Source organism: Passer domesticus, chromosome 2 (genome assembly GCF_036417665.1).
Source record: "Passer domesticus isolate bPasDom1 chromosome 2, bPasDom1.hap1, whole genome shotgun sequence".
Lineage (NCBI taxonomy): Eukaryota > Metazoa > Chordata > Aves > Passeriformes > Passeridae > Passer > Passer domesticus.
Window position 1 is genome coordinate 80,306,831 of NC_087475.1, and position 27,783 is coordinate 80,334,613.

The 27,783-nt window shown below is 42.9% G+C and overlaps 1 protein-coding gene and 1 long non-coding RNA gene across 2 annotated transcripts; one reads left to right on the forward strand and one right to left on the reverse strand.

The window, feature by feature from the left end:
* Window positions 1-1,888: 1,888 nt before the first annotated feature.
* On the forward strand, window positions 1,889-17,311 carry LOC135294377 (ankyrin repeat domain-containing protein 36B-like). Its single transcript, XM_064409538.1, has 27 exons — window positions 1,889-2,138; window positions 3,772-3,886; window positions 4,019-4,192; window positions 4,283-4,389; window positions 4,854-4,991; window positions 6,299-6,381; window positions 6,538-6,639; window positions 6,757-6,818; window positions 7,406-7,508; window positions 7,626-7,693; window positions 8,270-8,372; window positions 8,490-8,554; window positions 9,614-9,640; window positions 10,086-10,188; window positions 10,306-10,373; window positions 10,918-11,020; window positions 11,138-11,193; window positions 11,788-11,890; window positions 12,005-12,111; window positions 12,682-12,784; window positions 12,913-12,962; window positions 13,093-13,170; window positions 13,917-14,051; window positions 15,287-15,456; window positions 15,644-15,737; window positions 16,115-16,194; window positions 17,064-17,311. Exons 1-27 carry the CDS (start codon window positions 2,029-2,031, stop codon window positions 17,068-17,070), a joined length of 2,514 nt encoding a protein of 837 aa, XP_064265608.1. The 5' UTR covers window positions 1,889-2,028; the 3' UTR covers window positions 17,071-17,311.
* Window positions 17,312-18,102: 791 nt separating this feature from the next.
* LOC135294378 (uncharacterized) lies at window positions 18,103-22,331 on the reverse strand. The gene is made up of 3 exons (XR_010356487.1): window positions 21,902-22,331; window positions 20,612-20,843; window positions 18,103-18,215 (listed from the first exon to the last, which is right to left on the reverse strand). It is a non-coding gene; the product is annotated as an uncharacterized LOC135294378 (long non-coding RNA).
* Window positions 22,332-27,783: the final 5,452 nt, after the last annotated feature.

A 27,783-nucleotide genomic window follows, 5' to 3' on the forward strand; every position in this document is an offset into this window, starting at 1 on the left:
TGCAAGGATTAACCCATGCAAGGAAAAGACTCTGTGGCCTTGCCTCTTCAAGATTTTGAGAAGCTAGCATCCAAAGTCCATGCCTTCTTTTGAGGATCAAAAGAATACTTCACAGTTAAGGGCTCTGACTTTTATTCAGGTACTCAAAATCTGGCTCCTGATTATTTGTGAATGTAAATTGTTCCTTGATGGTAAGTTACTAGGGAATTATTTTATGAATGACCAGTGGCCTAACTCATTCCCATCCCTCAGTGGGGGCCCTTGCACTTGGCTGTGGAGAATTTTTACCATATAATTTCAAAATCAAGCATGAAAAGGATTAGAAAAAACAGTCAGACATATTTGCCCTATTAACAGGATTTAGCAGTTAGGTATTACAGCAATCAAGACTTTAGTCTTTCATGTATATTATTATAATCTTTACAACAACTTTTTAGGTGAAAAAAAATAAATCAGTGTATATGTTGGGTATTAGCATTTCCATAAAGAGTTATTTTCTGTCCTTGCAGTTTTCTTCCACATGCCATCCACAGGTTTTCCTAACAGATAGAAAAGGAAATGCAAAATCATTCCTTAAAATGATTTTTTTTCTTCAGGAAATAATTTGTTTTCTCTTCTTCTGTGCATATGTAGTGAACAGCCCCCCTCCAGCTCATGACAGCGGGCTCAGTTTTTGCCTCTGAAGTGAGATATTTTAATGGCAGGAGAGTAAGCAGATTTTTTAAAAGGCTGGGAATTTGGGGTGCTGAATTCTCTTGAAAATCTGACTTTAGTGTTTCTATAAAAGTGTTTATGGGCTCAGTTGAGATTTTTTGAGATCTTGCCAAGTGCTAGAATGGAGTCATTGAAAACTCATTTTCTAAATTACCCCTTTTAAAGGCTGCCCAAACCACCAGGAATTTTGTCTCTGTTATTGATTTACTTAAAATGAACTTAATGAGTCTAACTCTGGTGTTCAAAGGTAGTCATTAATTAGCTAATGTTTTAACATAAAATGATCAATGGATTGAAGAGGATAGAAATACAATTAACTATTGATCGCTGGGATTAGGAGATGGTAAACCATGGGAGGCTTCCAGCCTGCCTCCTATTCAAAAGCCTGCCCTTGGCTTAGAGGGAGCATGAAGAGATTATCTCCAGAACGCTGTCTGCCGAGGGGAAAACACAGTCTCCTGGGAACCAGCACTATGGCAGTTCTGTTATTTATTTTTTTTTAAGCTGGGCTAACATCCTTCATTACTATAGCACACACTTCTTCACGTATGATCTATAATGAGTACATACGAGCACTTCTTTCTCAAGGATGTTTTCGGGGGTGGTTTTGGGGGTGTTTTCAGGGGTATTTAGGGGATGTTTCTGGGATGTTTTAGAGGGTGTTTACCAGGTGTTTTTAGCATGATTTTGGAGGTGTTTTGGGGGTGTTTTTGGGGATGGTTTCAGGATGTTTTTAGCATGATTTTGGGGGTGTTTTTGGGGATGGTTTCAAGATGTTTTTAGCATGATTTTGGGGGTGTTTTTAAGGTGTTTCATGGGTTTTTTCAAAGTGTTTTGGAGGTGTTTCAGGGATGTTTCTGGAGTGGTTTTGGGTGTTTTGGGGGTGTTTCCAGGGGTGTTTTGGGGATGTTTTTGGGATGTTTGGTGTGGTTTTGGGGGTGTTTTCAGAGGTCTCAGGCTGACTGAAGCGCTGTGATTTTGATTCTACAGGCCGCTGCCGCGTCCCCGCCGGAGCCGGCCGTGCCCGGGCCGGGCGTGTCCGGTGTGTGACGCCTGGGCGCGTTCCACGGTCGCTGTCCCCGCTCGGTCTCTGTCCCACGCTCGCTGTCCCACGCTCGCTGTCCCCTCTCGGGCGCTGTGGGGCTCCCAGCGCCGGCTCCGTGGCGGCGGAGTGGGCAGCGGCCCCGGCCCGCCCCGCCCGGGCCTCGCCTCTCGGATCCGCCGGTCCCGTCCCCACGGCCGCTTCCCCTCAGCGCCCGGGGCTCGGCACAGGCCGCCGGGCCCCGGCTGTGTGTGCCCAGCCCGGCCCCAGCCATGGGCTTGGCGGACCTGCACAGCGCGGCCGCCAGCGCGGACCTGGCCCGGCTGCGGCAGCACTGGTGGCTGAACAAGCACCGCATCAATGGCTACAACCGGGACAGGCTGTAAGGAAGGACAGCAGGCCCTCCGCCTGCTCAAAATGTGGAATTTGTCAAAATTGTCTGAGTCGGGGTGGGGTTTTTTGTGGATGTATTTTGCCTGCTTTCGAACCTGAGCAGCAAGAAAGGAGACAATCAGTGGAGCAGGTAGCAGCTAGCATCACTTAGCCAAGGACATCCTGGAACTAACAAGCGTTAAGGATGTAGTAAATCAAGATATTGTTGTGTCAGTAGAACAGACAGCAGAAGCATCTCTTAGTGAAGGACATGTTGATGTATTTCTATGTATATACATTGCCAGTTTGGCAAAAAACTCAAGGTCCAATTTATACTCTAGCTGTATTTCTTCATTATAATACTGAAAATCACAACTGCAGGTTAAAAAGACCCCTGCTCGGGTGAAGATCCCTCCCCTAAGCATACATAGATGTAGCTGTGGTTACATAACTTGTGTAGAAACTATTAACCAGTCATAGTAGAGGGGCTGTACTTGGGAAGCTATTAATTCTGAGCTTCTATGTATAAATAATAGCATGGAAAGTCCCGTGGGCTGTGCTTTATTTATGAAATACCACTGAGCACCCAGGCACATGTAACTCTGAAATACATAATCAGTGTCTCTCTCAAGTGTGTAGTTATTACCTTGCTGCACACCAGGTAACAAACCCAGTTTTGCAGAGAACACACCCACCCTGTCTGGAAGAGCCAGCAAAGCCCAGAATTGTGTCTGGCATTCAGGGCCAGCCACAGAGCAGCAGCCTTACAGGAACCCTTCCTGTAAGGCAGACAGGGAAAGCTCCACTCCACTCTGGCTTGCCCTGCCCTGCTCTGGTGCCTGGGCCCTGTAGTTGATCTTCTTTTTGTCCCATCCCTCTTTATCCAAGTGGTCAGGCTGGATGGGGCTCTAAACAACTAGGTCCAGTGGAAGCTGTCCCTGCCCATGGCAGGGGTTGGAATTAGATGGTCTTTAAGGTCCCTTCCAACCCAAACCATATTAAGATTTGATGATTCTGTGGAGCTCATCAGCCCTTCATTCAAGCAGAGACAGCTCCTTTCCAGGTGCCAGACTGAGCGACTTGGTTTAGCAGGGCATGGATTCACAGAAAGTCAGCACAGCTTTCCTAGTGCCATCAGAATTCCCATCCCATCAGTCTCTGGGACAAAACTGATGCAGGACTGTTGGGGGCAGGGGAGGTGCTCTCAGGGAATCACACTGGTTCTGCACTCTGTAGATTTCCACAGCCTCCATTGCTAAGCAGTGTTTACCCTAAGTCAAGGACATTTTCAGTGTCTCATCCTCTGGCAGTGAGAAAGTACACAAAAAGCTGGAGGGAGCTTAGCCAGGTCAACATTCTGAAATAGGATTTGGCATCACTGAGTGGGTTGTGGGCAACTGTATTGTACATCACAGTTTTTCCTTGGGATTTTTTAATTTGCTATTATTATTATAATATTTATTTTATTTACTTTTTTTCTATTTATCAATCTGTTAAAATTTAATTGTTATTTAAAGTTTTAATTTTGATTCTTCTCCCTGTTCCACTGGGGTGGGGAGGGAGAGGGTGTGAACGAGTGGCTACATGGTGCTTATTTGCCATCTGGACTTAAACCAGGACAACTGCAAATGCTTAATTTCTAGGACTCCTCTGCATCTTGCTTGCATAAATGGCCATGCAGATGTTGTTCAGTTTCTGGTAGAAAATAAGTGCAAGCTAAACCCTTGTGACAAATTGGATAAATCACCACTAATGAAGGTATGCAGAAGGGGCATATGTTCCCTAATCTTTGATGACGCTCATACTTTCCAGTGTTGGGAAGGTGAGGGAGTTCTGGCAGTGAGAAACATAGATGCTGGAAGTTATTCCTCCTTTGTGTCTTGTTTCCAGGCAGTAGAGTACCAGCACAGGGACTGTGCAGCTATTCTGCTGGAACATGGTGCCAACCATGACCACAGAAGCATAAATGGTAACACCGCCCTTCACTTTGCTGTCATGGTTTCCAGCAAATCTCTAGTAGAGCTGTTACTTGAGCATGGTGCAGATATTGATGCTAAGAATAAAGTAAGCTTGGACTTTGGGAAAGCTGCTCTTCCCATGTCAACTTGCTTGACTTCTCTCTGTCATTCTAAGAGAGATGATTTCTCCTTTCAGTGGGGATACACTCCGCTTGCTCTTGCAATCACTGAAAACCGTGAAGAAATGGTCAAGTTCCTTCTTCAAAAAGGAGCTGACGTGAATGCTCAAGATAAAGTTTATAGGTAAAAGCTTTGCCAAAAGTGCATGTGGGGCTCCTTAGAACACTTTGAGTTGGATTGATAGGAGACATAAGAATGAGCTTTGAAAAAGGACCCTGAGTCACTCAGAAGGATCTCCTGGGTGACTTGTGAAAGCAGACCCAGGCTTGGTTGCTCGCTTTTTTCAGGGAGTGATTTCCAAACTGAGCACTGCAAAAAAGCACTGTTTGCCATGCCATACACCCACATGTGCATGCACATACAGGCACACAGGCCCTGAGCCTGCTCTGGACAGGTGGTTGTCCAGGAGACCTCCTGAGGTCCCACATGCCTGAATTCTCCAACATTTAGAGGCATTTGGCTGTGCCTTCACTCTGCCTGTAGGAGAGGGGAAATGAATTGTTTAAGGAGCAAGGAGGATTTGAAGTATTGGCTAGGCAATGTTTGCAAAAGCTGATGTATTTACTCTCATCTCTTGGATGCCCTAGGACCCCTCTTACAATTGCTACTCTTACTGGGAATAAGAAAGTAATACAACTTCTTCGTCAACATGGTGCTGTTTTTCATGAGTCAGACAAGGGACTGAATCCACGTCAACCTTTCACCAAAATGGTTCAAGATGATGTGTAAGTGTTTTACATCATTGTTAGAACAACTGCATTCTCCTAATGTCTGCGCTGATGTACCTCCCTTTTTGGTAACAGCAGTAAGGTTTAATGAGGTGCTGAGAGCTTTGTAGAAGCTGAGCTCAATGATGTCTTCTGATGTATCTCTTTCCATGTCAAGAGTTGATTTAGAAGTTGAGGAAAACTTTGTCCCTTTCCCCCAGCTGTCTCTGAGAATTCACCTTGTGCTTCCAAGTTACACTGCATTGGCAGCAACTACTTGCCTTTTGTTCCAGAGGGGATCTGACTGATACCCCGTGTGCTTTACTAGACTGAGGAAAAAAGCCCTCTTTCACAGTGATGGGCCAAGGGATGGGTGAATGTAGTGCATTATTCCTATAAGCATGCCTTTTCTAGCTATAAACAATTGCCCATGAACTCATGCCACTGGATCTTGACTTAGTTTCTTCTTCCCCTGCCCCTTCTGGCAATCTGTATTGATTGGAAGCAGGAGAGAAGGGAGCTTGTGTAAACTGTGGTGTAAAAAGCCCTTTAGGAATAAAGCATGTTTGAAGATTGCTCTTAGAATATGTGGTGCTCATTCCTTCCCTCCAGGCTTCTGGCACAGTATAAATGTCGTGATAATGCACCATTCTGCACAGCAGCCTTGATCTAGAGAACATGTTTAATTTCTTCTCTTGTTTGATTGTTTTTTCCTTTTTTTTTTGTTGTTTTTCTCGTTATTAAACAAACCCAAGCCCCAGTCAACTGAGGGCTGTTAGAAGACAACACAGGTCTTGGAATGCAAGCACAATATTTGTTGGCCTCTTGATAACCCACTAGAGAGCTCTCTAAACTCTCAGATCCTCAGGCTAACCATAGGAATTTCTGAAGCCCTTCAAAGTGAGGACCAGGACTGAGGAGACTTTAAACCATCTTGATGTGGAGAGTAGCTGCACTATTAGCATAACATCTAGCTGAGGTAGAGGCTTTGGTGATGTCAGTCTGCCAGGAGGCTCTCCATTTCAAGGACCAAATTCATTGGTCCTTGAAATGGAGAGGGGGATTTACCAGACGAGACTGTAGCCAGACTGTAGCAGGGGTGAGTTAAGACTAGGCAGATAGGACTAGGCACCTGCACTGTCAGCATGCTTGTAATGAGGTCTCCATTTCTCTGTGACTGCAGTAAGTTCTGTGTGCGTGTGACCCTTTAGCAATTGTCTATGAATATGGTAGAATGGAACATGTATGACTTTTGCTTTTCCTGCAGAGTGCATGGAAATCTGGGGGAATTTTACCTAATGCATCTTTTTCCTTTCTATATTTAGTATTGCTAATGAAAGAATTGGGAGCTCCTGCTATGAGGCAACTCATGTCATTCACTTGGAAACACCTACACTGGCACAGTCATGTAAGATACTTTGCTTTCAAAGAGCTGATGAGGAAAATCACTGTGGCCTGTAGTAGAATGATACCAAATCAATGGGAAGCTGGTCTGGAGGGATGGGCCAAAGGACTGGAAAATAAACACTCAAGGCAGCAACGTGCTTCTTATCTTATTTCTTAGGTCATGTGCCAAAAGAAGAAGCAGCAGAAAAGAAGGACAATGGCCCAGCTGCAGACCGAAATAAAGTGTCTGTGCGCTCTATTAGAGTGCAGCCCTACAGAGGTAATTTCAGAGGGACTAGATGGTTAACTTTGCAAGCCTCCCTGGAGTGAAGCAGGTGGAGAAAAGCAGTGTAAAATAAGCACTCACAGAAATGACACACTTCTTATCTTTGGTAAGGAGACTACAAAGAAGAAGGAGCAGAGAAGAAGGAAGACAAATGCTCCCTCTGCAATCCTGAGGTACCTTCTCTGACGGAGGCAGTGGGGTCCCTCTCACTCCCTGGATTCTGGATTTTTTTTCCTTTGCTGCTTCTGTCATACACTCATAACTTAGACCTTGACATGCTGCTGCTTCAGACAAGCTGTTGAGTCAGAACTGGGACAAAATGGGGTCTAGCTAATGTTCTGGGCCTCCTGGCAGCTGGCGTTCAAGCGGGATTTCTAGTATAGCACAGAGCAGTGAAGCTCACTGCTGGTTACAGCCCTCTGAAAACTAAAAGGCTTGCATTGTGAGGATTGCTCTTTTTCCATTACACAGCTCGCTTTCCTAGATACATGCAGTATCAGCTCGTTCCCGTATGATCTACAGTCCAGATATTTATTTCTTCTGCCTAGCTTGTCTCCAGACTGAGCAGGTGGACTTGATCCTGCTTTGAATACAATGCTCAGCAGTGATCCAAACACACTGACTGTGCTTGCCCTTTCTATCCTTTCCATCACCTGATCCCACTCCTTAGGCCTGCTGGCTGAAGCAGAGGCTTTGAGCAGGGAAGTGGGAGTGGAAGCAGCCTGTGCCAGTTCTCATGAGTGTCTTTTAATATACACAGACTGATCCTAAAGGTCGAGGGAAAGTGCGGGCCCGTGAGCGGCATCCTGCTGCAACCAGCACCAGGTCGTGTGCGCGCTCTGCTGCAGCAGAGCGTGGCAAAGGTAATTTCAGAGGGACTAAATGGTTACCTCTGTAAGCCTCTCTGGAGTGAAGCAGGTGGAGAAAAGCAGAGTGAAATAAGCACCCACAGAAATGACACGCTTCTTATATTTTCTTAGGTGTCTTGCCAGCCGCAGCATCGGTAGGAGCTGCGAAGGAAGATGGTGATTCCTCCTGGGGTTCTGAGGTACCTTCTCTGAGGGGAGGCAGTGGGGTCCCTCTGGCTCACCTGCTTCTGAACCCATTCTGCTTTGACGCTGCTACACCCTCCTTCTTTGGACCTTAAGCAGTTGCTGCTTCAGATAATCTTTTCAGTTAGGACTGGGACAAAGTGAGGTCCAGCTGAAGTCTGGGGCCTCCTTGTGGCTGATCCCCAAGCTGGATTTCTAGGAGAAAGAAGTAACTCTTGCTTCTGCTTACAGTCCTCTGAAGTCCTAGAAAGCTGGCATTGTGAGAATTGCTCTTTTTCCATCTCACAGCTCTCTTCTGTGGATCCAGCCAATGTCAATATTGGGTATGACCCACAGTTTAGATATTTATTTTTCTGCCTAGGTTCTCTCAAGCTTGTGCAGGTGGACTTTATCCCGGTTTGAAAAATCTGCTCAAGAGGGATGCCAGATGCACTGGCTGTATTTGCCCTTTCTGTTCTTTCCTTTACCTGATCCCTCTCTTATTAGGCCTCTTGGCTGAAGCAGAAACTGTGTATAGAAGTGTGTGCACAAGGAGCCTGTGCCATTTCTCACGTGTCTTTTGAATTACACAGCTTCTCAGTGATGTTAGAGACAAAGCGATTAACCCTGTGCACCGTTCTGCTGGAAAACACAGTAGAGTGGGTGTGCGCTCTCTTGCTGAGAAGCATGGCAAAGGTAATTTCAGAGGCACTAAATGGCTGTGTTTGTGTTTTTCTCTGGAGTGAAAAAGATTTGGAAAAGGAGAGTGAAGCAAGCACTCAGATCTATGATGAGCTTCTTATGTGTTCTTAGGGGTCTTGAAACCAGCAGGAGGAGCGATGAAAAAGGAAGGCACTGGTTCTCCCAGGGATTCTGAGGTACCTTTGCTGAGGGAGACAGTGGGGTCCCTCTGACTCACTGGCTTCTAGGCTCATTTTCCTTTGCTGTTGCCTCTGCCACACACTTGTAACTTGGACCTTAACCAGGCACTGCTTTGGATAATCTGTTCAGTTAGGACTGGAACAAAGTGAGGTTCAGCTAATGTCATGAGCTTCCTTGTGGCTCACCTCCAAACTAGATTTCTAGAACAGCACAGAGCAGTAAAGCTCCTCTGAAACCAGTGAAAGGCTGGCATTGTGAGGACTGCTGTTTTTCCATCACTCAGATTACCCCTTGTCCAGTCCTGCTGTAAAAGGGGAGTTGGGGAGGATTCTTTTTGATAGATTTCTCAGATGAAAATAAAACACAAGTGCAGCAATATTATATCTGAGAACTGTTTATTTATAAAAAAAGATAAGTGCTCCTATCAAAGGGGGATATAAAAGAGAGCAAAGAGGGGAAAAGAGATGGGAAGAGAAACAGAAGTCAGGGACAGATCGTTACCCTGTACTGCAGACGGCCTGTTGGCACCAGCTCGGCAGACAGAGTGTGTGTGCGGCAAGCTGCGATGAGTCTGCGTGGATCCCATGGTGGCTAGGAGCAGTTCTCAAACCACAGCTGGCTGTGTGTCCCTTCCGTGGGTGAACAGGCTGCCGTGGTATGGGCACACTGGTGGAGCAGCTGCAGGTTCTCAGGGCTGGGCTGCTGCCACTCCATCGGGGCAAACAGCAGAGCGCTGGGTTTCCGCAGTGTTGGGCTGCGGGGGAAACTGCAAAACGGGGCAGGTGTGGACAGGGAAACAGAACTGCAGGAAGGGAAAAACAAGAGTCGGGGGGGCAGCAAGTGAGCTGACCCTCCGGGTGAGCTCCCGCTGCCTCCAAGAAACCTGAAGAAAATGTTGTGGTGCGGTTCACTGTGTTTGTGTGCTCAGGCTCATCCCATAGCCCAGTTTCCCAGGCATTTCTTCCTGGGCATCCAGGGATCTGCTCCACCAGCTAGTGGTGCGGGTTGCTTGCAGCCCAGACATGGAACTTTTCTCTCTCCTGATCCGCTGCCAGGTGAAGACTCACCGGTGTTCCCAACAGGTATACAAACCCTAAAGTTGTTTTTCACCTCATGTACAACATATGCTCAGGCATTAGTAAAAATCAGACTGGTTTCTCTCACTTATCTAGGTGTGGTCAACGTCAAACATTTTAGACACTAATTACTTTTAGACAATAATTACTTTTTAGTAATTACACTTTAGTAAGAGTGTAATTATTGTCTAAAGTGTAATTTAGTAATTACACTTTAGACAATAATTACTTTTGCCTAGGTTCTCTCTAGTTCAGAGAGGTGTCCTTGACCATATTTTGAAAACCCTGCTCATCGGGATGCCAAATGTGCTGGCTGTATTGGCTTCTTTTTGTTATTTCATCCCCTGATCCCACTCCTTAGGCCTGCTGGCAGAAGAAGAAATTCTGAGCAGGGAAGTAGGCGGAGAAGCAGCCTGTGCCAGTTCTGATGTGTATCTTTTAAATTACACAGACTGATCCTAAAGGTCGAGGGAAAGTGCGGGCCCGTGAGCGGCATCCTGCTGCAACCAGCACCAGGTCGTGTGCGCGCTCTGCTGCAGCAGAGCGTGGCAAAGGTAATTTCAGAGGGACTAGATGGTTACCTCTGTAAGCCTCTCTGGAGTGAAGCAGGTGGAGAAAAGCAGAGTGAAATAAGCACCCACAGAAACGACACGCTTCTTATCTTTTCTTAGGTGTCTTGCCAGCCGCAGCATCAGTAGGAACTGCAAAGGAAGATGGTGATTCCTCCTGGGGTTCTGAGGTACCTTCTCTGAGGGAGGCAGTGGGGTCCCTCTGGCTCACCTGCTTCTGAACCCATTCTGCTTTGATGCTGCTTCTTCTACACCCTCCTTCCTTGGACCTTAAGCAGTTGCTGCTTCAGATAATCTTTTCAGTTAGGACTGGGACAAAGTGAGGTCCAGCTGAAGTCTGGGGCCTCCTTGTGGCTGATCCCCAAGCTGGATTTCTAGGAGAAAGAAGTAACTCTTCCTTCTGCTTACAGTCCTCTGAAGTCCTAGAAAGCTGGCATTTTCTGTGAATTGTCAATGTCAAATGGTTGTGTGTGACCCACAATTTATTTCTTCTGCCTAGGTTCTCTCAAGCTTGTGCAGGTGGACTTTTTCTTGTTTTAAAAATCCTGCTCAACAATAATGATGTCTCAACACTGGCTTTGTTTGCCCTTTTTGTTCTTTTCATCCCCTTATCCTTCTCCTTTGGCGTGTTGGCTGAATCAGAAGCTTTGTGCATGGAACTGGGGGCAGAAACCACCTGTGCCACTTCTTATGTGTGTTTTTTAAATCATGCAGCCTTTTTCTGCAGTTGTAGAAGAAGTGTTTGCCAGCGGGCAGCGTCCTGCTGCAGGCCACAGAGGAGGGGCCGTGCGCTCTGCTGCAGCGCAGTGCAGCAAAGGTAATTTCAAAGGGACTACATGGCTGCCTTTGTAAACCTCAGTGAAGAGAATCAGATTTGGAAAAGAAGAGTGACACAAGTACTCAGAGCTGTGACAAGTCTCTTCTCTGTTCTTAGGGGTCTTGCAACCAACAGGAAGATCAAGAAAATATGATAATTCTTGGGATTCTGAGGTACCTTTTCTGAGGGAGACAGTGAGGTCCCTCTAAATAACTGGCTTCTGGGCTCATTTTCCTTTGCTGCTGCCTCTGCCACACCCTCATATCTTGGACTTTGATGACATTCTTCTGCTGCAGACACACTGTTCAGATGGGACTAGGACAAAGTGAGGTCAAGCTAATGTCCTGGGCATCCTTGCAGCCGATGTCCAATGTAGATTTCCTGTAAGGATAGTGTAGTAAAGCTCCGTGTTTGTTACAATCCTGTGAAAACTGTGCAAGGCTGGCATTGTGAGGATTCATTTTTCCATCAAACATCTCTCTTCTGTACATGCAGTTAACAGCAAATGGGTTCCCATATGACCTACAGTCTACAGATTAATTTATTTTGCCTACATTCTTTGTGGCATGGGCAGGTGTGCCTGGTCCCATTTTATAAGCAATGCTCAATAGAGATGCTGGATGTACTTGCTGTGCTTGCCCTTTTTGTTCTTTCCATCACCTGATCCCTCTTGTTAGGCCTCTTGGCTGAAGCATAGCCTTTGAGTGTGGAAGTGGGTGGAGAAGCAGCCTGTGCCAGTTCTCATGTGTGTCTTTTAAATTACACAGACCGATTCTGAAGGTGAAGAGAAAGTGTTGGCTGCTGTCCAGCTTCCTGCTGCAAACAGCAACAAGTTGGATGCACACTCTGCTGTAGTGGAATGTTGCAAAGGTAGTTTCAGAGGGACTAAATAGTTGCATTTGTAAGCCTCTCTGGAGTGAATTGGATGCAGAAGAACAGAGTAAAATAAACACTCATAGCTATTGTGTGCTTATCTTTTCTTAGGGGTCTTGAAACAATTACGGAGAGAAGTGAAAACGGAAGACAGAATCTTGCAGCCAGCAGAGGGGGAAGCAAAACAGGAATACAATGATTTTCCCTGGGATTCTGAGGTACATTACAGTGGGGGGTCCCTCTGGACTCACCTCCTTCTGGGCTCATTTTCCTTTGCTACTGCTTCTGCTACACGTTCATCACTTGGACCTTGACATGCTGCTGCTTCAGACAAGCTGTTCAGATGGGACTGGGACAAAGTGAGGTCCAGCTAGTGTCCTGGGCCCCCTTACAGCTGACATCCATGTGGGATTTCTAGGGCAAATAAGTAAAACTTCCTTCTGGTTGTAGTCCTCTGAAGTCCTAGAAGTCTGGCATTGTACGACTCTTTTTTTCCCACCTCACAGATGTCTTCTGTGGATCCAGTCAATGTCAAATGGTTGTGGATGACCATTGAGAGACCTATTTCTTCTGCCTAGGTTCTCTCAAGCTTGGGTGGGAGGACTTTGTCCTGTTTTGAAAGATCTATTCAAGAGAGAGATGCTAAACATTCTGACTGTGTTTGCCCTTATTGTTATTTCCATCACCTGATCCGTCTCTTGTTAGGCTGAAGCAGAAGCTTTGAAGATGGAAGAGGGTGTGGAAGCAAGTGTGTGATAGTTCTCATATGTGTCTTTTAAAATATGCAGACTGATTCTGAAGGTCAAAGGAAAGTGTCGGCCAATGTGCAGCTTCCTGCTGCATGCCAAAACAGAATGGGTGTGAGCTCTGCTGCAGTGGGGCGTGGCAAAGGTAATTTGAGAGGGTCTACATGGTTACCTTTGTAGGCCTCTCTGGAATGGTTCAGTTTTGGAAAAGTAAAGTGAAAGAAGCACTCACAGCAACAACACTCTTACCTTATTTTTTATCTCTATTATCAGCTGCAAGAGCAGAACAGAAGGAACATTTTATGTCCTCTTCTGAGAATAAGGTACTTCCTGAGCTCTTACACTACCCCAGAAGTCACGTTTCTTCGTGCTCTGTGCTTGAAGGCAGTGTGATGCTGCAGTACTATCAAGGATTCGTTTCCCAGCTGTTTCTCTTTTTTCTTGTTTGCTTAGCTTCCTACATTACAGGGAGAAGATCTTCAGCTAAAGGTTGATTCTTCAACTCAAACAAATTCTGAGCAGGACAAACAGGTGACTCTTAGAGATGGATGCAAATATCCCTAAATAGAACCTATCAGTGTAAGCACACATACTCTTGCTAGTGAGTATATTTTGAAAGCTGAGAGGAAGTAATTAATCTGGACCTGAGCTGTATTTTGGACTTAATTTCATATGTATTTGAAGCAGAAGGACTGCAAAAAGAGGCTGCTTGAAGTCCCATTCAGCTTCATTTTGAACACGTCCAGGGACGAGCACAACTCCTCTGGGCAGCTTGGTCCAGTGTTCCATCACAATACTTGGAAAATTTTCCTCCTTACATCTAATCCAGATCCAAATGTCTCTTCATTTTAAACCATTGCCCCTTGACCTGTCAATACAATCCTTGCTAAAAATATCTCTCCTTCTTTTTATGTTGAAAGGCTGCAATAAGATCTGCCCAGAGCCTGCTTTTCCCCAAACTGAAAAATCCCAGGTCCCTCACCCTTCTTCCGTGAGAGAGGTGTTCCAGGGCTATGAATGTCTTTGTGGCCCTCCTCTGGCCTCATTTCATCAGGTCTGTGTCTGCCTTGAGCAGGGGGCCTCAGAGAGTGACACAGTACTTCAGGTGGAGTCTCAAGAGCAGAGTAGAAAGGGAGAATCACCTCCCTCAACCTGCTGACCAAGCTCTCCCTCAACCTGCAGACCAATCTAATGATGTAATTTCATCAGCAAAAGCATCACTTTTGTTGTCATGTTCACACTGATTTTGCCATGCTTATGAAACACCATTTCCTTAGCCATTGGCGAGGCAGAAGCTTGACAAAATTCTCAAAAAGGACTCCCTGGAAGGAGCTCCTCTTGGAACTGTGAAGATCAACAGCAGGAAAGAACAGAAACTGCTGTTGGAGAAACTGGAGAGGTGTAAAACTAAGGTGTGGAAAATGCCTGTTTCTTGGCAGGGTCCCAAGCTTTCTTTGTAGTAAACAGAGCAGGGAACTGATCATTCCTTAAAACTTCTGTGTAACATGGGGTGGTTCAGGGGAAGGAGTAGCACTGCTGCCTTTGATGTTTGCCTGTTGACACCACTTGAAGTAACTGTGGAGGGCTGCACTGAGATGGTCTTAGTACACTACACAACTTTGCAACAAGAGTAAGTTGAGTGGCACATAACTGGCCTGACTGATTTTCTAAGTCTGGTGACTACAATTAAAAAAGTCACTATTTGTGATGGCTCTTTGTCCTTAATGGGAGAAGGGTGTGTATTCCTTCCAAAAAGCTGCTTCCCAAGCTTCATGGAGCACACAGTATTTTCTTCACCTCTGTGGTTTAGCAAAGTGGACTGTGTGTTGGCAGGGAAAGAATAGGTCTGTTGGAGGGTTGCACTGATGTTTTGTAGTATTTCTTCCCCCCATCACCATTGTTATGGAGTTGTAAAGTCACTTGAGGAAGAGGAGGAGTTTCTAATCAGTAGCCAGGAGAGGGCATGACTAGGGCCCTGAGGTTATTCTATACCACCTCAGGTCATAGCCAAGGACAGGGGATGGAGGAAGCAGGGTGGGGTGGTGGGAGCGGGAGGGAATGCCGTGCATGGGGAAGGGGAAAGGAAAGGGAGTCTATTCCCTTGTGGTTGGATTAGTGTGGCAGAGGGAGTGGTTGGATAACACCCGTTTGAGCATTTTGCATATGAATCTCTTACTTCTCTCTTGAACACTTTTCTTATGAATATTGTTGCTGCTACTGTTTTCTTATCTCATTGCTGTTTCTTGTAATTGTAAGTAAATTGTTCTTAACTGAACCTATGACCTTTACCTTTTGTGTTCCCAGTTCTCCTCTCCTTCCTGTCTCAGGGTGAGGAGGAAGAGAAGGAGGGAGCAAGGGAGCAGCAGTGTGGTTTGGAGAGTCTCAGTGGGAGCACGAATTTGGGGAATACCACTCCTAAAGCATGACACCAGAAATGGCTACGAAGTGTGTTCAGAGTCCTTGAGAGAGGAGAAGAAAAGTGTTGTGCCATTCTTTAGGAAACACTCTAGGAAATCAGTGTAGGACAGGGCCTACTATAAAAGATGAAGTAACATAGGTTTTGAATGTTAACATCAGAGTCAAAGCACTTTACTATTTTTTAATACATAAAAGCTTTCTACTGGGGATTGTTTTTGTGGTTTGACAGCTCAAGGACCTGAAAAAGTCTCTTAACAAGAATGAATATTATGCTGACTCAGGGAAGAATGCCCAAAAGGAGAAGGTAATAACAATTTTGAGGAACGTGCAAGGCATCCTGGTTGATTCTTTTGATTCTTCAGCTGCAGCTATCCCCCAGCTGGAAGAACGCATTCAACGGTAAGACAGTGGAGCAAGGCTTCACTTTGTTTGATTCTGTGAAAACAACAGGACTGTCATCTTGCATCCCAGTGAGATACTAATACGTGATTTTCAAAGATGCTTTTTAGATTAAGTTCTTTCGTGCTGTTCTTTTGGGATTTGTTCTCTTGTGGACTTCTGTGATAAGGCCTGTACTTTTTTTCAGGCTCCAAATGCAAATGGCAAGGCTGGAAGCCACAATCCAGCAGCAAGCCAAGACTATTGAAGTCTTTGAGACAATCCAGCAAACTCTTACCCCAGTAAGCTACTCAGAGCCTTCCCTTTTCATGACCCATAGAGCCTAGTTCTATATTCATGTGGGAAAATTTTAAAATTTTCAGGTTTTTCTAGAGGGAGTCTAGGAGAGATCAGACCATATAGCTAGATAACCTGAAAGACCCAATCATATTATAGAAGAATGGATGTGGGGGTACATGTTGGAAGGAAGACATGTAGTAGGTGGTTTGGGATGTTTGTACTTTCTTAGTACCTCAGCCAATGAGGAGAGGAGGAGGGCAACGTGTGGTTGGGAGTTCAGGATAAAAGGAGGCTAGATAATCCAAAAATTCAAGAGAGCTCACAGGGATATGGCCCACTAGACTCTGCCTTTATTCAAATAACATTTGAATTTTTGCAGGACCCTTCTGTGGACACCAGTCTTTGGCACCGTGATTTTCCACACACTATCAAAAACTGTTTTGGAGTGAAGTGTGCAAAGTGAGCCAATCCCTGGGGTTGGGTCACCCTGCAGGTGTTTCTGCCCTTTTGGGTGTTTTTTTTTTCCCTTGAGATTTCTGAAATTTAGCAGTTTTGTATCACTATCTAGTGATTACTTACTGTTATTTTTTGCCTGTTGCTGTTTCACTTGTCAATAAGTTCTTACCCATTCTCTTATATCTGCTTTTGTTTGTTCCTTATTTATGGAAAGAGACTGGATGGAACTAAGGGATCACTCATTTTAGAGTGTTCACCTCTTTAAACTGTCTTAAGCCAAGACATATTTTTTAGAACTTCCCTGGGAAGATGTTTATTAATATTGTTCTTGGTGGATAGCTTTTCTGGATGGCCAGAAGCCTTTGCCACACTAACAAAACTCTAGAAGTAACAGAAATTTTGTTAAAGGAAATTATACCCAGATTTGGGGTACCACTGGGTCTGTCTTCATCAGAGAATTTCATTCTGTGGCTGAAACAGTTCAAAGTTTATGCAAAGTACTTGGAAGTTCCATGGAATCTCCCCACACTCCTTAAAGACCTCAGTCCAGTGGAAAAGTAGAAAGGATGAACTGAAACTTGAAATGGCAAATAATTAAGATTTGTTAAGAAACTTCACTAAGATGGCCTCAGGCTTTTTCTTTATCCTTATTCCAAATTAGAATACAGCCTAGATCTAATGGAAGATTAAGTCCTTATGAAATTATTTAAGGCACACTGTATAAACTATCTCAGAAAACAGCCATGTGATAGGAAATAGTAATTTCAAAGAGTATGTATTATCTTTGGGAAAAGAGCGCTCAGTTTTGGATAGGTTTGTTGTTTAGCTTCCTCAACAACCTTGGACATTCAGGTACATTCTCATCAACACAGGGATTAGGTATATGTCCACATGTGGAGTGATGAAACACTTAAGGAAAAGGGGAAAGGACCATTCCAAGATCTCCTGGCTACCCACATGGCTGTGAAAACTGTTGGCTGAGACTCCTGGGTTGACTACACCTGGAAAAAGCCAGCCCCAAACTGGGAAACACTTCACTGGGCTGTTCAGCAGACAGCAAATCCTTTACAGATAAGATTGAAATGAAATATTTAATAAATTATACTTGGGATTATGTGAATTTTTTGGTGGTTATAGAGTGCATGATAGTTTTTGCCTGAAATGAAAAGGTTAATGAAGGTCATATTTCTATCCTTTGTAGAATAGTAGCTCAAAGGGATATAGCTTTATCTGCAGAAACTGGGAACCTCATAGTAGATTTAGTTGAAGGGTGTGGCAAAATGTGCAATTTGAGTAATATCACCACCTGTATACCTATCACTTAATCAGTGAGCCAGACAATTCCCCGAGGAATTACAACAGACTGCAGAGACTAACCAGCTAAACAAAACTCTGCAGGAAATTGGGAATTCGTCACTGAAGGGTTGGCTACACTACTTGAGGCCTTAATCTGTATTATAATTATCACAGTCATTATTGGAATTTGTTTAGGATCAATTCAGTGTCAGACATCAATTGAAAGTAATACACGGAGGTAGAGAGAGAAAACCTCTCTCCTTCCCAAAAGGGGCAATTGGCATAAATGCTCAAGAGCCAGGAATCTGAAATGCTCAAGAGCCATCAATTGAAAAAACAATGCTGGGAATAGGAGATCACTAAAAGATCCCTTTGGTGGGATTGGCTTACCTCATGGCTCACAGATCTTAGAAAATTTCTTATAACATGTTGGAATTGTTGTAGCTTGAATCAAGCTTTAATCTCAGCTTCAAGAGAAAAATAAAGTAACGAAAAGTACTTAAATATTCAGTGTTTTGTAAAAGAATGAGCTGAAACTGGAAGAAAGTACATTTGTGCCTAGTCAGTAAACTCCTACACATGGACTTTGAAAAAGTTTGTAGTATTTAATAACACTGCAACTGTCTAGATGTAGATTACTTGGGCTGAAAGCCTTCTATTTAATTATTTTTCTGTAGTTCCAGATTGGCACGTGTCCTAGCTGCTCTTGGAGACTGTTATTACAGAAACTGTGTAAAAACAATGAGGGCAAAGAATCAGAAATTTTTGAAGTGTTCACCTCAACTTCAAATGTTAACCTTACTTCTCCTCTCCTCTGTGTGCTGCTTTGGCTGCAGGGCTGTGTCCTCCTTTTAGTTCATAGGGGGAATAGATAAAAGCATTGCTATCTTAACTGCTGCGTAATGTTTTGGTAAAAGCACTGCCAAGAGACTCTTGAGAAAAGAGTTTCTAGAAGAGACTCATTATGGTCCATTTGCTGTCTAACTGATGCCTTCTCTGTGTGTGGAGCCACTTGATCTGTCTCCATTTCCTGTCATCTAGCAAGTAGTTTTGCCAAGAGTTAAGAAAATGGAGTATTTTTGGATTTACTATTCCAGCAGCAATCTTTAGGTTAGGGATAAACGTGAAGGGTTGTGACAGGGTGTAAAAAACTCAGTTGTTATCTTTTGGTTTTTTCAAAATTGCAGAGCCAAAATCTTACTTCAACAACAATATTAGCACAGTTATTCTAAAAGAGAGAAGCAGCTTAAGACACCAAAATTTTCTTCCAGACCTGTATATCTCCTGCTTCTACTGTCCATTTGAAAATAGCTCCACTCTGAAGTACACCAAACTGTACACTACCTGCTTTGAGGCTTAGGCTTCCAAAGCTCATAAAGCTGTTTCTCCTAATGATAAATATCAACAACCAAATTCTTACAGAAGTAAATATCAAAAAGTAAAGATTACACTGATAGCAATTCACTATACAATGTCAGTCATTTAAAGCTGTGATTGAAATGGACTTTATGATAGAACATTTCTAAAAGTTTTAGCAGCAATATTTCAAACAGAGCTTCAAAACTCCCCTTCTAGGCACTTCCTCCTGTGGTCTCTTTACCTCCATGCTGTTTCTTGGGTTTGTCCTTTTTGTGGCAAATGCCCCCTCTGTCCCCCATAACCAAAGTGCCTGGTTCTCTTCAAGCCATCAACCACAAGAGACCTGTTGCTGTAGTGCTGCAACATGACCAGTTATTTTCTCTTCAAACATGACCAGTTATTTTCCATTTCCACAGCTGAAATTTGCCCTCAGCTGAGGGATTTTAAACTTGACTGAGTTGCTGGCTAAACATTATGATTCAAACAACAAAAGAATTGTAATGATTTAATACCCAAATATTTATTTCAAAGTAGTGCTAATTTCTGGTCAGAGAAAGAAGGATATATGGCTTAAAGTGACTGCAGGAGGAAGGCTGCTTTAATGAAGACAACTAACACTAATAACAGAGTTTTGAGCTTACATACAATTATGCTTTGACTCAGATTCTTATTTTGAGATTTGGAGACTGTCTGTGCCTTGTTCAAATAGGCCCTGTATTTGTTAATATTCATATATGCAGCACACACATTTCCACGGCCTATATTTAACTAGTAATATTTATGTAAAGCAATTTCACATGTTAAGCCACATGTTAATTTGATCCTTAATTGTGGAACTGCTGTACAACAGCCCCTTTCACCACTGCTTGGGTCCGTTGGGGCAAACTGAGACACTCAGAAAACAAAAGGAGCAGAGGGCAGCTTCTCATGCCTGAGCTGCCAACAGCGCAATCCACCGGAACCCGGGTGCCTTCCATACGATGTGCAGGTGAGGATCCAGTGCAATAAGGGGCTGTGGGATCCTTTTTTGCTTTCTCTACTTCTTTGCTTTTTCCTACTTTTCTATCTTTCCTCCTTACTGTCTTCCTTAGTAGTAAACAAAAGTGAGTTATGATTTTGGTTACCAACATGCCACCTTCTTTGTGTCTTAATCTTATTTTGGGTATATTCAAATTCCTTTCACACCTCATGTTCATGGTTTAGGATGTATTCCTGGGTTAAGACATGAGCCTTTCTCTTGCTAGTATACCCATTTCAAGAACTGATGTTACCACTGTGTGCGGTATCTTTCACATAATGATCTCAAAACATGTTAAGGTCATTAAATGACATACCTTACCCAGTGCTAAGTATGTAAGGGAGTACAGTGTGTTCTCATTATTCATGTGGATTAAGTAAAACACAGAGGGATTAAGCTATTCTAGCCATAAAAATAGCATGGGAATTAGCAATAAAACCTGGCAATCCTGTTTCTCCTCATCCCAGATGCACGCAATGCTCACTTCCAATCACTAAAACATGAACCAATGTATAGATCCCTTTCTTCCTCCTACAGTTTCCAGTAATGTGACAAGATAATCTGACTTCGATGCTGTTTCTTAGGCTCATTGAAAGGTTTCTATAAGGGAAATAACCTATTAGCGCATTTAGACAGAATCACAGAATGGTTTAGTTTGGAAGGGATCTCTGGAAGGTTCAATCCCCTGCTCAGGCAACACCACCTAGAACCAATTGTCCCAGACCTTGTCTAGACATTTTTTAGTACCTCTAAAGATGGAGATTCCACAGTCTCCCTGGCCAATCTGTGCCAACGCTCACAAGAAAAAAGTGTTTCCTGATGTTCGATGGGAACCTTCTGCATTGCAGTTTGTTCCCATTGCTTCTGGACCTGGCACTGAAAAGAGTCTGGCTCCATTTTCTTGTTCCTCTCCAGGTGCGGGACTTTGCACTTCTTCTTGCTGAACTTCATGAGGTTCCTGTCAGCCCATTTCTCCATCCTGTTGAGGTGCAGAGTTGAGAAAGTATCTGATCCATATTCCTGTGAACCTTTACTGTGGGATGATGTTAAATTGAATTGGCTCATGGAGGAGCATTTAACAATCTGTGGGCAAAGTTAATTATATAACACAAGACCATCTTGGCAGAGTAGAAGTTGGATGTCCATGAATTGTAGAGAATTAATGATCTGAGACTCACTAAAAAGAAAAAAAAAGCATGAAATCAGAGCTAGGTACCAAGTAAGAACACTAAAGGGGAATTGAAAGCTGGAGAAGAGTTTTAGCACAGGAACAACAATGAGAGCTGGTGTACTCCAGCTCTGCTTCAATGCAATAAAACAAGAACAAGCTTCAAGACTCAAATATACAAATGGCAGCCGAAAATACTCACAGCCCAGATGGCAGGACAGGGGCAAATTTATTTTCTAGCATTCTCCCTGTACCTTCATTTTGGTTTTATTTGTTGAGTTTTTTTAAGAGAGGAAGAAATGAGGAAATAGCATTTAGAAGGCAAATTGGAGATAGCCATTATTGTTCTGTTGCTAGGATTAAGTGGAACACATAAAACCGACTCAAGATGGCCAGTGGTCACTTCTCTAGAGCCTTGCACTCCAATGGGTCACTCCTCAAAGTGAATGTACAGTTCCATCAGCTCCAAATGGTATAAGGTATTGGAAATCCATGCAGAAATTTAAGATGAAGCTGTCACTAAAATGTACATAACTATGTGTATATCTGTTAAGGGGAAGAAGGACAGTATGGTATGATGGGGTACAGAGGAGGGCATGGTTGCATGAGACCGTATTTTGGATTAATTTATGGGGTTGGATGACTGTGGTCCTTTAATTTTGGTAACCAACCAATGCTTGGTAAGATCTGTTTGTGCAGGTGTTTTTATTGGAAGGAGTTTTCCACTAAGAACAGTAATAATTTGCTGCAGTACACTGTGAAGTTTAATGGGGAGAGGTGGAGTTTATGTCCCGACCAGCTAGGATCAGTATGTGGCAGAATGAGCAAAGGAGTAGATTTTAATGCAGTGAACACTAAGCTCTGCTCACTTTAGTGTCCTGATCAATGCCCCTGCTGAAGCTGCTGGTGTGGCTTTTTGTAATAAGAACTCCTGTGGCTCCTATGGAGTCCTTACTGACTTGTATTATCCATATAAGTTGGCAGAGTTGGCAGCTCTCAGCAGTCCTGAATTCTGATGGTACTGGATGCTCCTTCACTTTTGCCCATTAAGTAATAAGACATAGAGTGGAAAATCCAGGCTGAGTAGTTTTCCGTAGCAATGTTTGGTCACAGAGGTGGTTGTTGTGCAGTGGGCTGTGACTCACAGCTGAGAAACACCTAGACAGGAAGTGAGCATGATCAGCGTGGTCTTGCAGCGAGTGAGGGAAAATCCTGTAACAAACATTTGCATTGGCACTGAGCACAAAAAGTAGAGACCAGCCTGTAATGAGGACAGAGTTAGAATCCAGCAGTTTTGGACAGTTTGATTTCTGTTGTTTTTGAGTAACACTGATGGCAGTATTTGGGGCTGGCAGAAGCTGAGGCGCAAGGTTATTTGAGCATCTCAGCTGTACTGCAGGAGGGAAGGCACAATTTTATTGTTTGCTTTGAAGACAGATCATGTGCAAAATGGTGACTTTACTTATGGATACAGTCAAGTGCAACAAAAGAAGTGAAATGACATTTTTGTTTTGAACAATCTAGGCTGCTTGTCCTCAGGAAAAGAGAATAATAGGATGTTGCTGACTATAATTTCTGGTGGCAGACTTCTAGTCTGCCAGCTCCTGGAGTTGAATCAAATCCAGAGATACTATGTTTTGGCAGTTGAAACATAGGCATTCCTTCATAATCTGTTACACAGAACATTTTTAAGGTCCATGGAAATCATTGTATTGTGTTTTTCTTTTTTCTTCATGTGATACTTGACAGCTATTGGAATTTTTGTTTTTAGAAACTCAAAAGCGGAATTTTGTAAGTACTGGGAGCTGAAAGACAGAAAGCTCCTAGCAGAAACAAAAATTACTTACAGCTGCAATATTCTGAATCTCATTATTTTTAAAACTCTACGTTTGGGAAATTTCCCCTGTGATTTTTTATATGATGGTTGGTCAGATAGTTCATGCTGCTGAAAGTAGTAGCATCTGAAATCTAGACTAGAAACAAAGAGCTGAAATTTAGGATGAGCTGAGGAAATTAAATGAGTTAGCAGGTATGATAAGAAAGGCACTTCCATCATCAGATCTGCCTGCCAGGATTTCTCATGTGGTGGCCAAGCAGCTAAGCTGTCCTTTGCTTCAAAGACAATATCTCAGATATTATTTTTATTTTAAGTTTTTATTCCCTTTTAAATATTATCATTGTAACATGACATCCTCTGTCTTGTTTTGTGGGATGTCTGTTGAGAGATATTCATGGCACTAGCTTGATTAACCTTTTGTCATGGTTTAACCTCAGCTGGTAACTGAGCTCCACTCAGCCTTTCTCTCGGTCCCCTGCCATGATGGCATGGGGAACAGAATTTAAAGAGTAAAAGCTAGAAAATCTATAGGTTGAGATAAAAACAGTTTAATAGGTAAAGCAAAGGCTATGCACACAAGCAAAGCAGAAGAAAAGGAATTTTCATTCACTTTCCCATGGGCAGGCAGGTGTTCAGCCATCTCCAGGACAGCAGGGCTCCATCACACATAACAGTGACTTGGAAAGCCAAACACCATCAATCCAAATGTCCTCCCATCCTTATTCTGTTCCCAGCTTTATCTGTGAGCATGACACCTTCTGGTATGGAATATCCATTGGGTCAGTTGGGGTCAACTGTCCTAGCTGTGTTCCCTCCTGACTCCTTGTGCACCCCCAGCGTCCTCTCTGGTGGAGTGGGGTGAGAAGCAGAAAAGGCCTTGAGTCTGTGTGCACTGAACTAAAACATCCCTGTGTTATCAATACTGTTTCCAGCACATGTCCAAAACACAGCCCCATACAAATTACTGTGAAGAAAATTAACTCTATCCCAGCCAAAACCAGCACATGTGAAAATTTGCAAATTAAACTGATAAAAGGATACTGAGCATAAAACAAGTCAGATTAATCTGTTTTATCCCTAACACAGAAGAAATACTCTCAAAGATGCTGCTCTCTGCAGCTTCTCACTTTTCTGAGTTGAGTGACTGTCATCTAGGATTCCTGTCCTAAATAGGTTTCCATTGTCCTCCCTGTTTGTCTTTCCAGACAAAGCTACCTACTTCCCTATGTGCTTGGAAAGATAAGATACTAGTTTTGGTCATATCAGACTAGCAGTCTAGTTTCACAACAAAGTGGGTTGTCAGAATTTTGCCAGGCTGGAGATCTAATCTTAATCTGACATTTAAATCCAAGCTGAGGTCATTGAGGCCATATTAACTGAAACCAAAAGGCAGAAAAATCATCAAGACCTCTGTGATGTGAGGCTGATAAATTTTAATGGCCCTTCAGTGAGTTGAAGCATCTTTTAGAGGGGATTTAACATTTCACAATAATTGCATCCTTATGAAATAGAAATCACAGTAGATGGCTTGCAGGGGAGTGATGACAATTATTTTTAATTTCATGATGTAGAAGAAAAGGGACCTTTCCTAAGTGTGTTCTTTCAGTCATAGTCAGAGAGTTTTATATTGTTTTATTGTCAGTTGTATTTTTGTTTTTTCATAGTGGGTTACTTCTATTATGGAGAGAAAAAGAAAGAGTTGATTTTAAGGTTAAGAAATGTTGAACCATACTACTTAAAAGAAAATAAAAGTATAATAGCACAGAAGCATGTTTTAGAATTTTACTTTTGTGCGATGGTGATGGTTTTGGCCGGGGTAGAGTTAATTTTCTTCACAGTGGCTACCATGGTGAAATAACAGGATAAGAACTTTTACCAGCTATATTTGGGTATATTCCCTCTTCCTCACTGTGTTTGCAGCTTAGGACACATTCCCAGATTGGGACACCAAGATGCTCTTATTTATTTCTGAATTCTCCAGTTTGGCTGCAGGGCTCAGCTGATGCCTGGGGCACTTGCCCGGTCACCCCATGCCTGCAGATGGAACACTGGGTTTCTTGTGACCAGTGGAATCTGTCAGGAGCAGGTAAATGTGGACACAGCAGTGAGCCCAGTGTTCAGCAGGAGGCCAGGGTAACTACCAGCTGTCTTCTGCCTACAGAAAAGAAATCTTGATTATTTTTACAGTTTTTAGCTTATGGCCTCTGTGCTCTTGACAGGTGTCAGCATGTGGACATGGCTTTCATGTTTTACAAATCTTCCACAATTTGAATATCCTAATGTTTTTCTATTTTCTTCTTATATGAAATCTTGGTCTGGCAGTTTCAGTCCTGTTTTACTTAACTGATGCACTAGTCCTGAAGGTACCTGTCCCTATACTTTTCATACATGATGTTAAGCATTTACATGGCTTGAAGCCATAACCTTTTTATCTTGAACCCCTTTAGACTTCTTTAGACAAAATCCACACAGGTGCAGAGCCCCATGGTGTTGAGTGCTCTACAAATGTGATACCAAAACAATTTGTGATTCCCTGCACTGAACAGCTAAGGCTTGACATTCATGCTAGGGAAGAGGAACCTGGACTGAACCTGGACTATACTGTCCAGTTTAGGGGTCTCTGGTGCATAACAGAGACCAACAAACTGGAGAGAACACAGTGAAGGACCACCAGCATGGAGATGTGCTCGACTGATGAGAACTGGGTATGTTTAGTTTGGAGCAAAGGAAGCTGAAGGCTTGATTTAGTTCCAGTTGTTCACTCTCATAATGAGAAATGTGAAGAAGATGAAACCATCATTTCCTTGGTTGTGTGCAGTGAAAGGAGAGGAAGCAATGCTGCAAAAGTTGTGACAAGGGAAACTAAACCAGTATAAGTCAAAAATCCTCAGCATGAGTGTTGTGTGGCTTTAGGATGTCTTCTGAGAGAGATCAAGGGACATCTGAAATCACTGAAAAAATTCAAAACTCATTTGACAAGGCTATGGGCTACTCCGGATGAGTTCCAGAGAGGTCTCTTTAAATCTAGATATTTCTAGAATCTTTGACAAATTATGTCTTTTGCAGAAATTATGAAAAAGATCACACTGCTATTACTGAAAACAATGGAAACAATGCTGTATACTCAAAGTGACCCTGGAAGTGTCACTAACAATGAGATGTCTCAGAATTCTAACTGGGTTGCAAAAATAAGGATTGCACCCCAGTGATCAGTGGAAAACACCCAGTGCTAAAGGGGAACCAGAGCATGATACACTCAGTAGTATGTTTAGAGGACCATTAAAAAAACCTGTTTTCTTGCTGGGTGCTTAAACGTAAACACTTTTCAGACAAAAAGACATATGTACAGTACTGCATATTATGAGGCTATGAAAACCATAGTTTTCATGGATACATGTGGATGCCACCAAAATGCCACAAGGACTTGATGGGTTAAGCCTCTGCTACACAAAAAACCCCCAAAAAACTACAAGTTTTATATGACAGGTTATGAACAGCTGGTTCTTCCCTTGCTAATAGGAATATCCCAGAGAAAACATCTTCTGTAACCATAGTCATGTCCTGAGTGACCACCATTAATTTGCAGGTCTGTTGTCAGTAATTAAATTGTCTCTTTGGCAAGAACTCAGCGTAGCCAGGAACCACACATTGGCAAGGCTGCTGTGGGCTTCTACCATTTATAGCGAGGAGTAAAAAAAGTACATTGCAAATAGGGAGCTTTGTAGCAGCAAGAATAATGTAGCTTTAAATTATGCCTTTACCTGTGATTAATTCATAGAGATAAAAGTTTTCAAATAATGGAAATAAGATTATTTGGTTTTGTACTGCAGGCAGTCTGGTGCTCTCAATATGTGTCGCTTGATGCATTAACCTTACAGAGATGGTTTTTTGACTAACAGAAATAAAGGCAGAAAAGAAGCTGACTTTGAAAAATCCCTTTCATTAACTCTCTGGCTTCTTGGTATAACTGAATTCTTGTCACGATCCACTGAAATTGTCATGTTACCCACAAGTAAGTGGGTAAAACATATTCCTGCAGCAGAGCATGTTAACTGCATGGGAAAATTGAGCTGGAGTTGTTAATTGGAATTGGTTTTGTCTAGGAATAAAGTAAAAAGCAAAGCTAATCCTGTAATGAAGTCTTGATTTTAATAGATTACAGTGATAAAGATTTGGCTGATTAAGTAGTTATTGGGTTATGTTAGAATTTAGTACTCCTGAGTTTTATAATATATTGTTCAATAAGTATGATCTGGAAGAAGGTTCAAGGTCAAAATATAACATATATAAAGTAAGTTATAAAAGGATATGAAGGAAGAAAATTAGCAAAGACTGGGTTTTCCTTTTTTCTAAGCAATTTGATCTAGTGGAATATTCCCTGCCCAACAGGGAGGTTGGAACTAGATGATCTTTAAGGTTCCTTCCAATACATTCTATGATTCTGTTTCTTTGTTTTTAGCTTCATTTTCATCTTTCAAAACTTTCCAAATTTTTCAAATCCTGCTTAATTTGAGTTTTTAGGTAAATGTTTGTTTTTCAAAATTGTGACATTTCATAAATAATATGGTAGTAAAATAAAGAAGAGGAGAAAATACCTATTTATATGTCATCTGTTCCATTGCACACTCAGGGACAGCTTGCATGACAGGTTGAAAGTGAGCTCAGTTGGGCAACCCATGCTGCTGAAGGGGCAGAGTGTGACTGTATAAGTAAATTTCTATAGTGACTAAATTTCTCTTCTAGAAAATATCTCTTCTAGTTTCTAAGCCTCTGTCAGAGTCAGCAGGTCTGTATTGTGAGGATCGTAGGGGAAAAGCTCTGCCCAGACTCCCAGAGACTCCTAGAGATGTAGAGGAGAGTATTTGGGAGGTGAAATATTATTGAAAGTTGCTGAGGTACATTCAGACTCTTGGT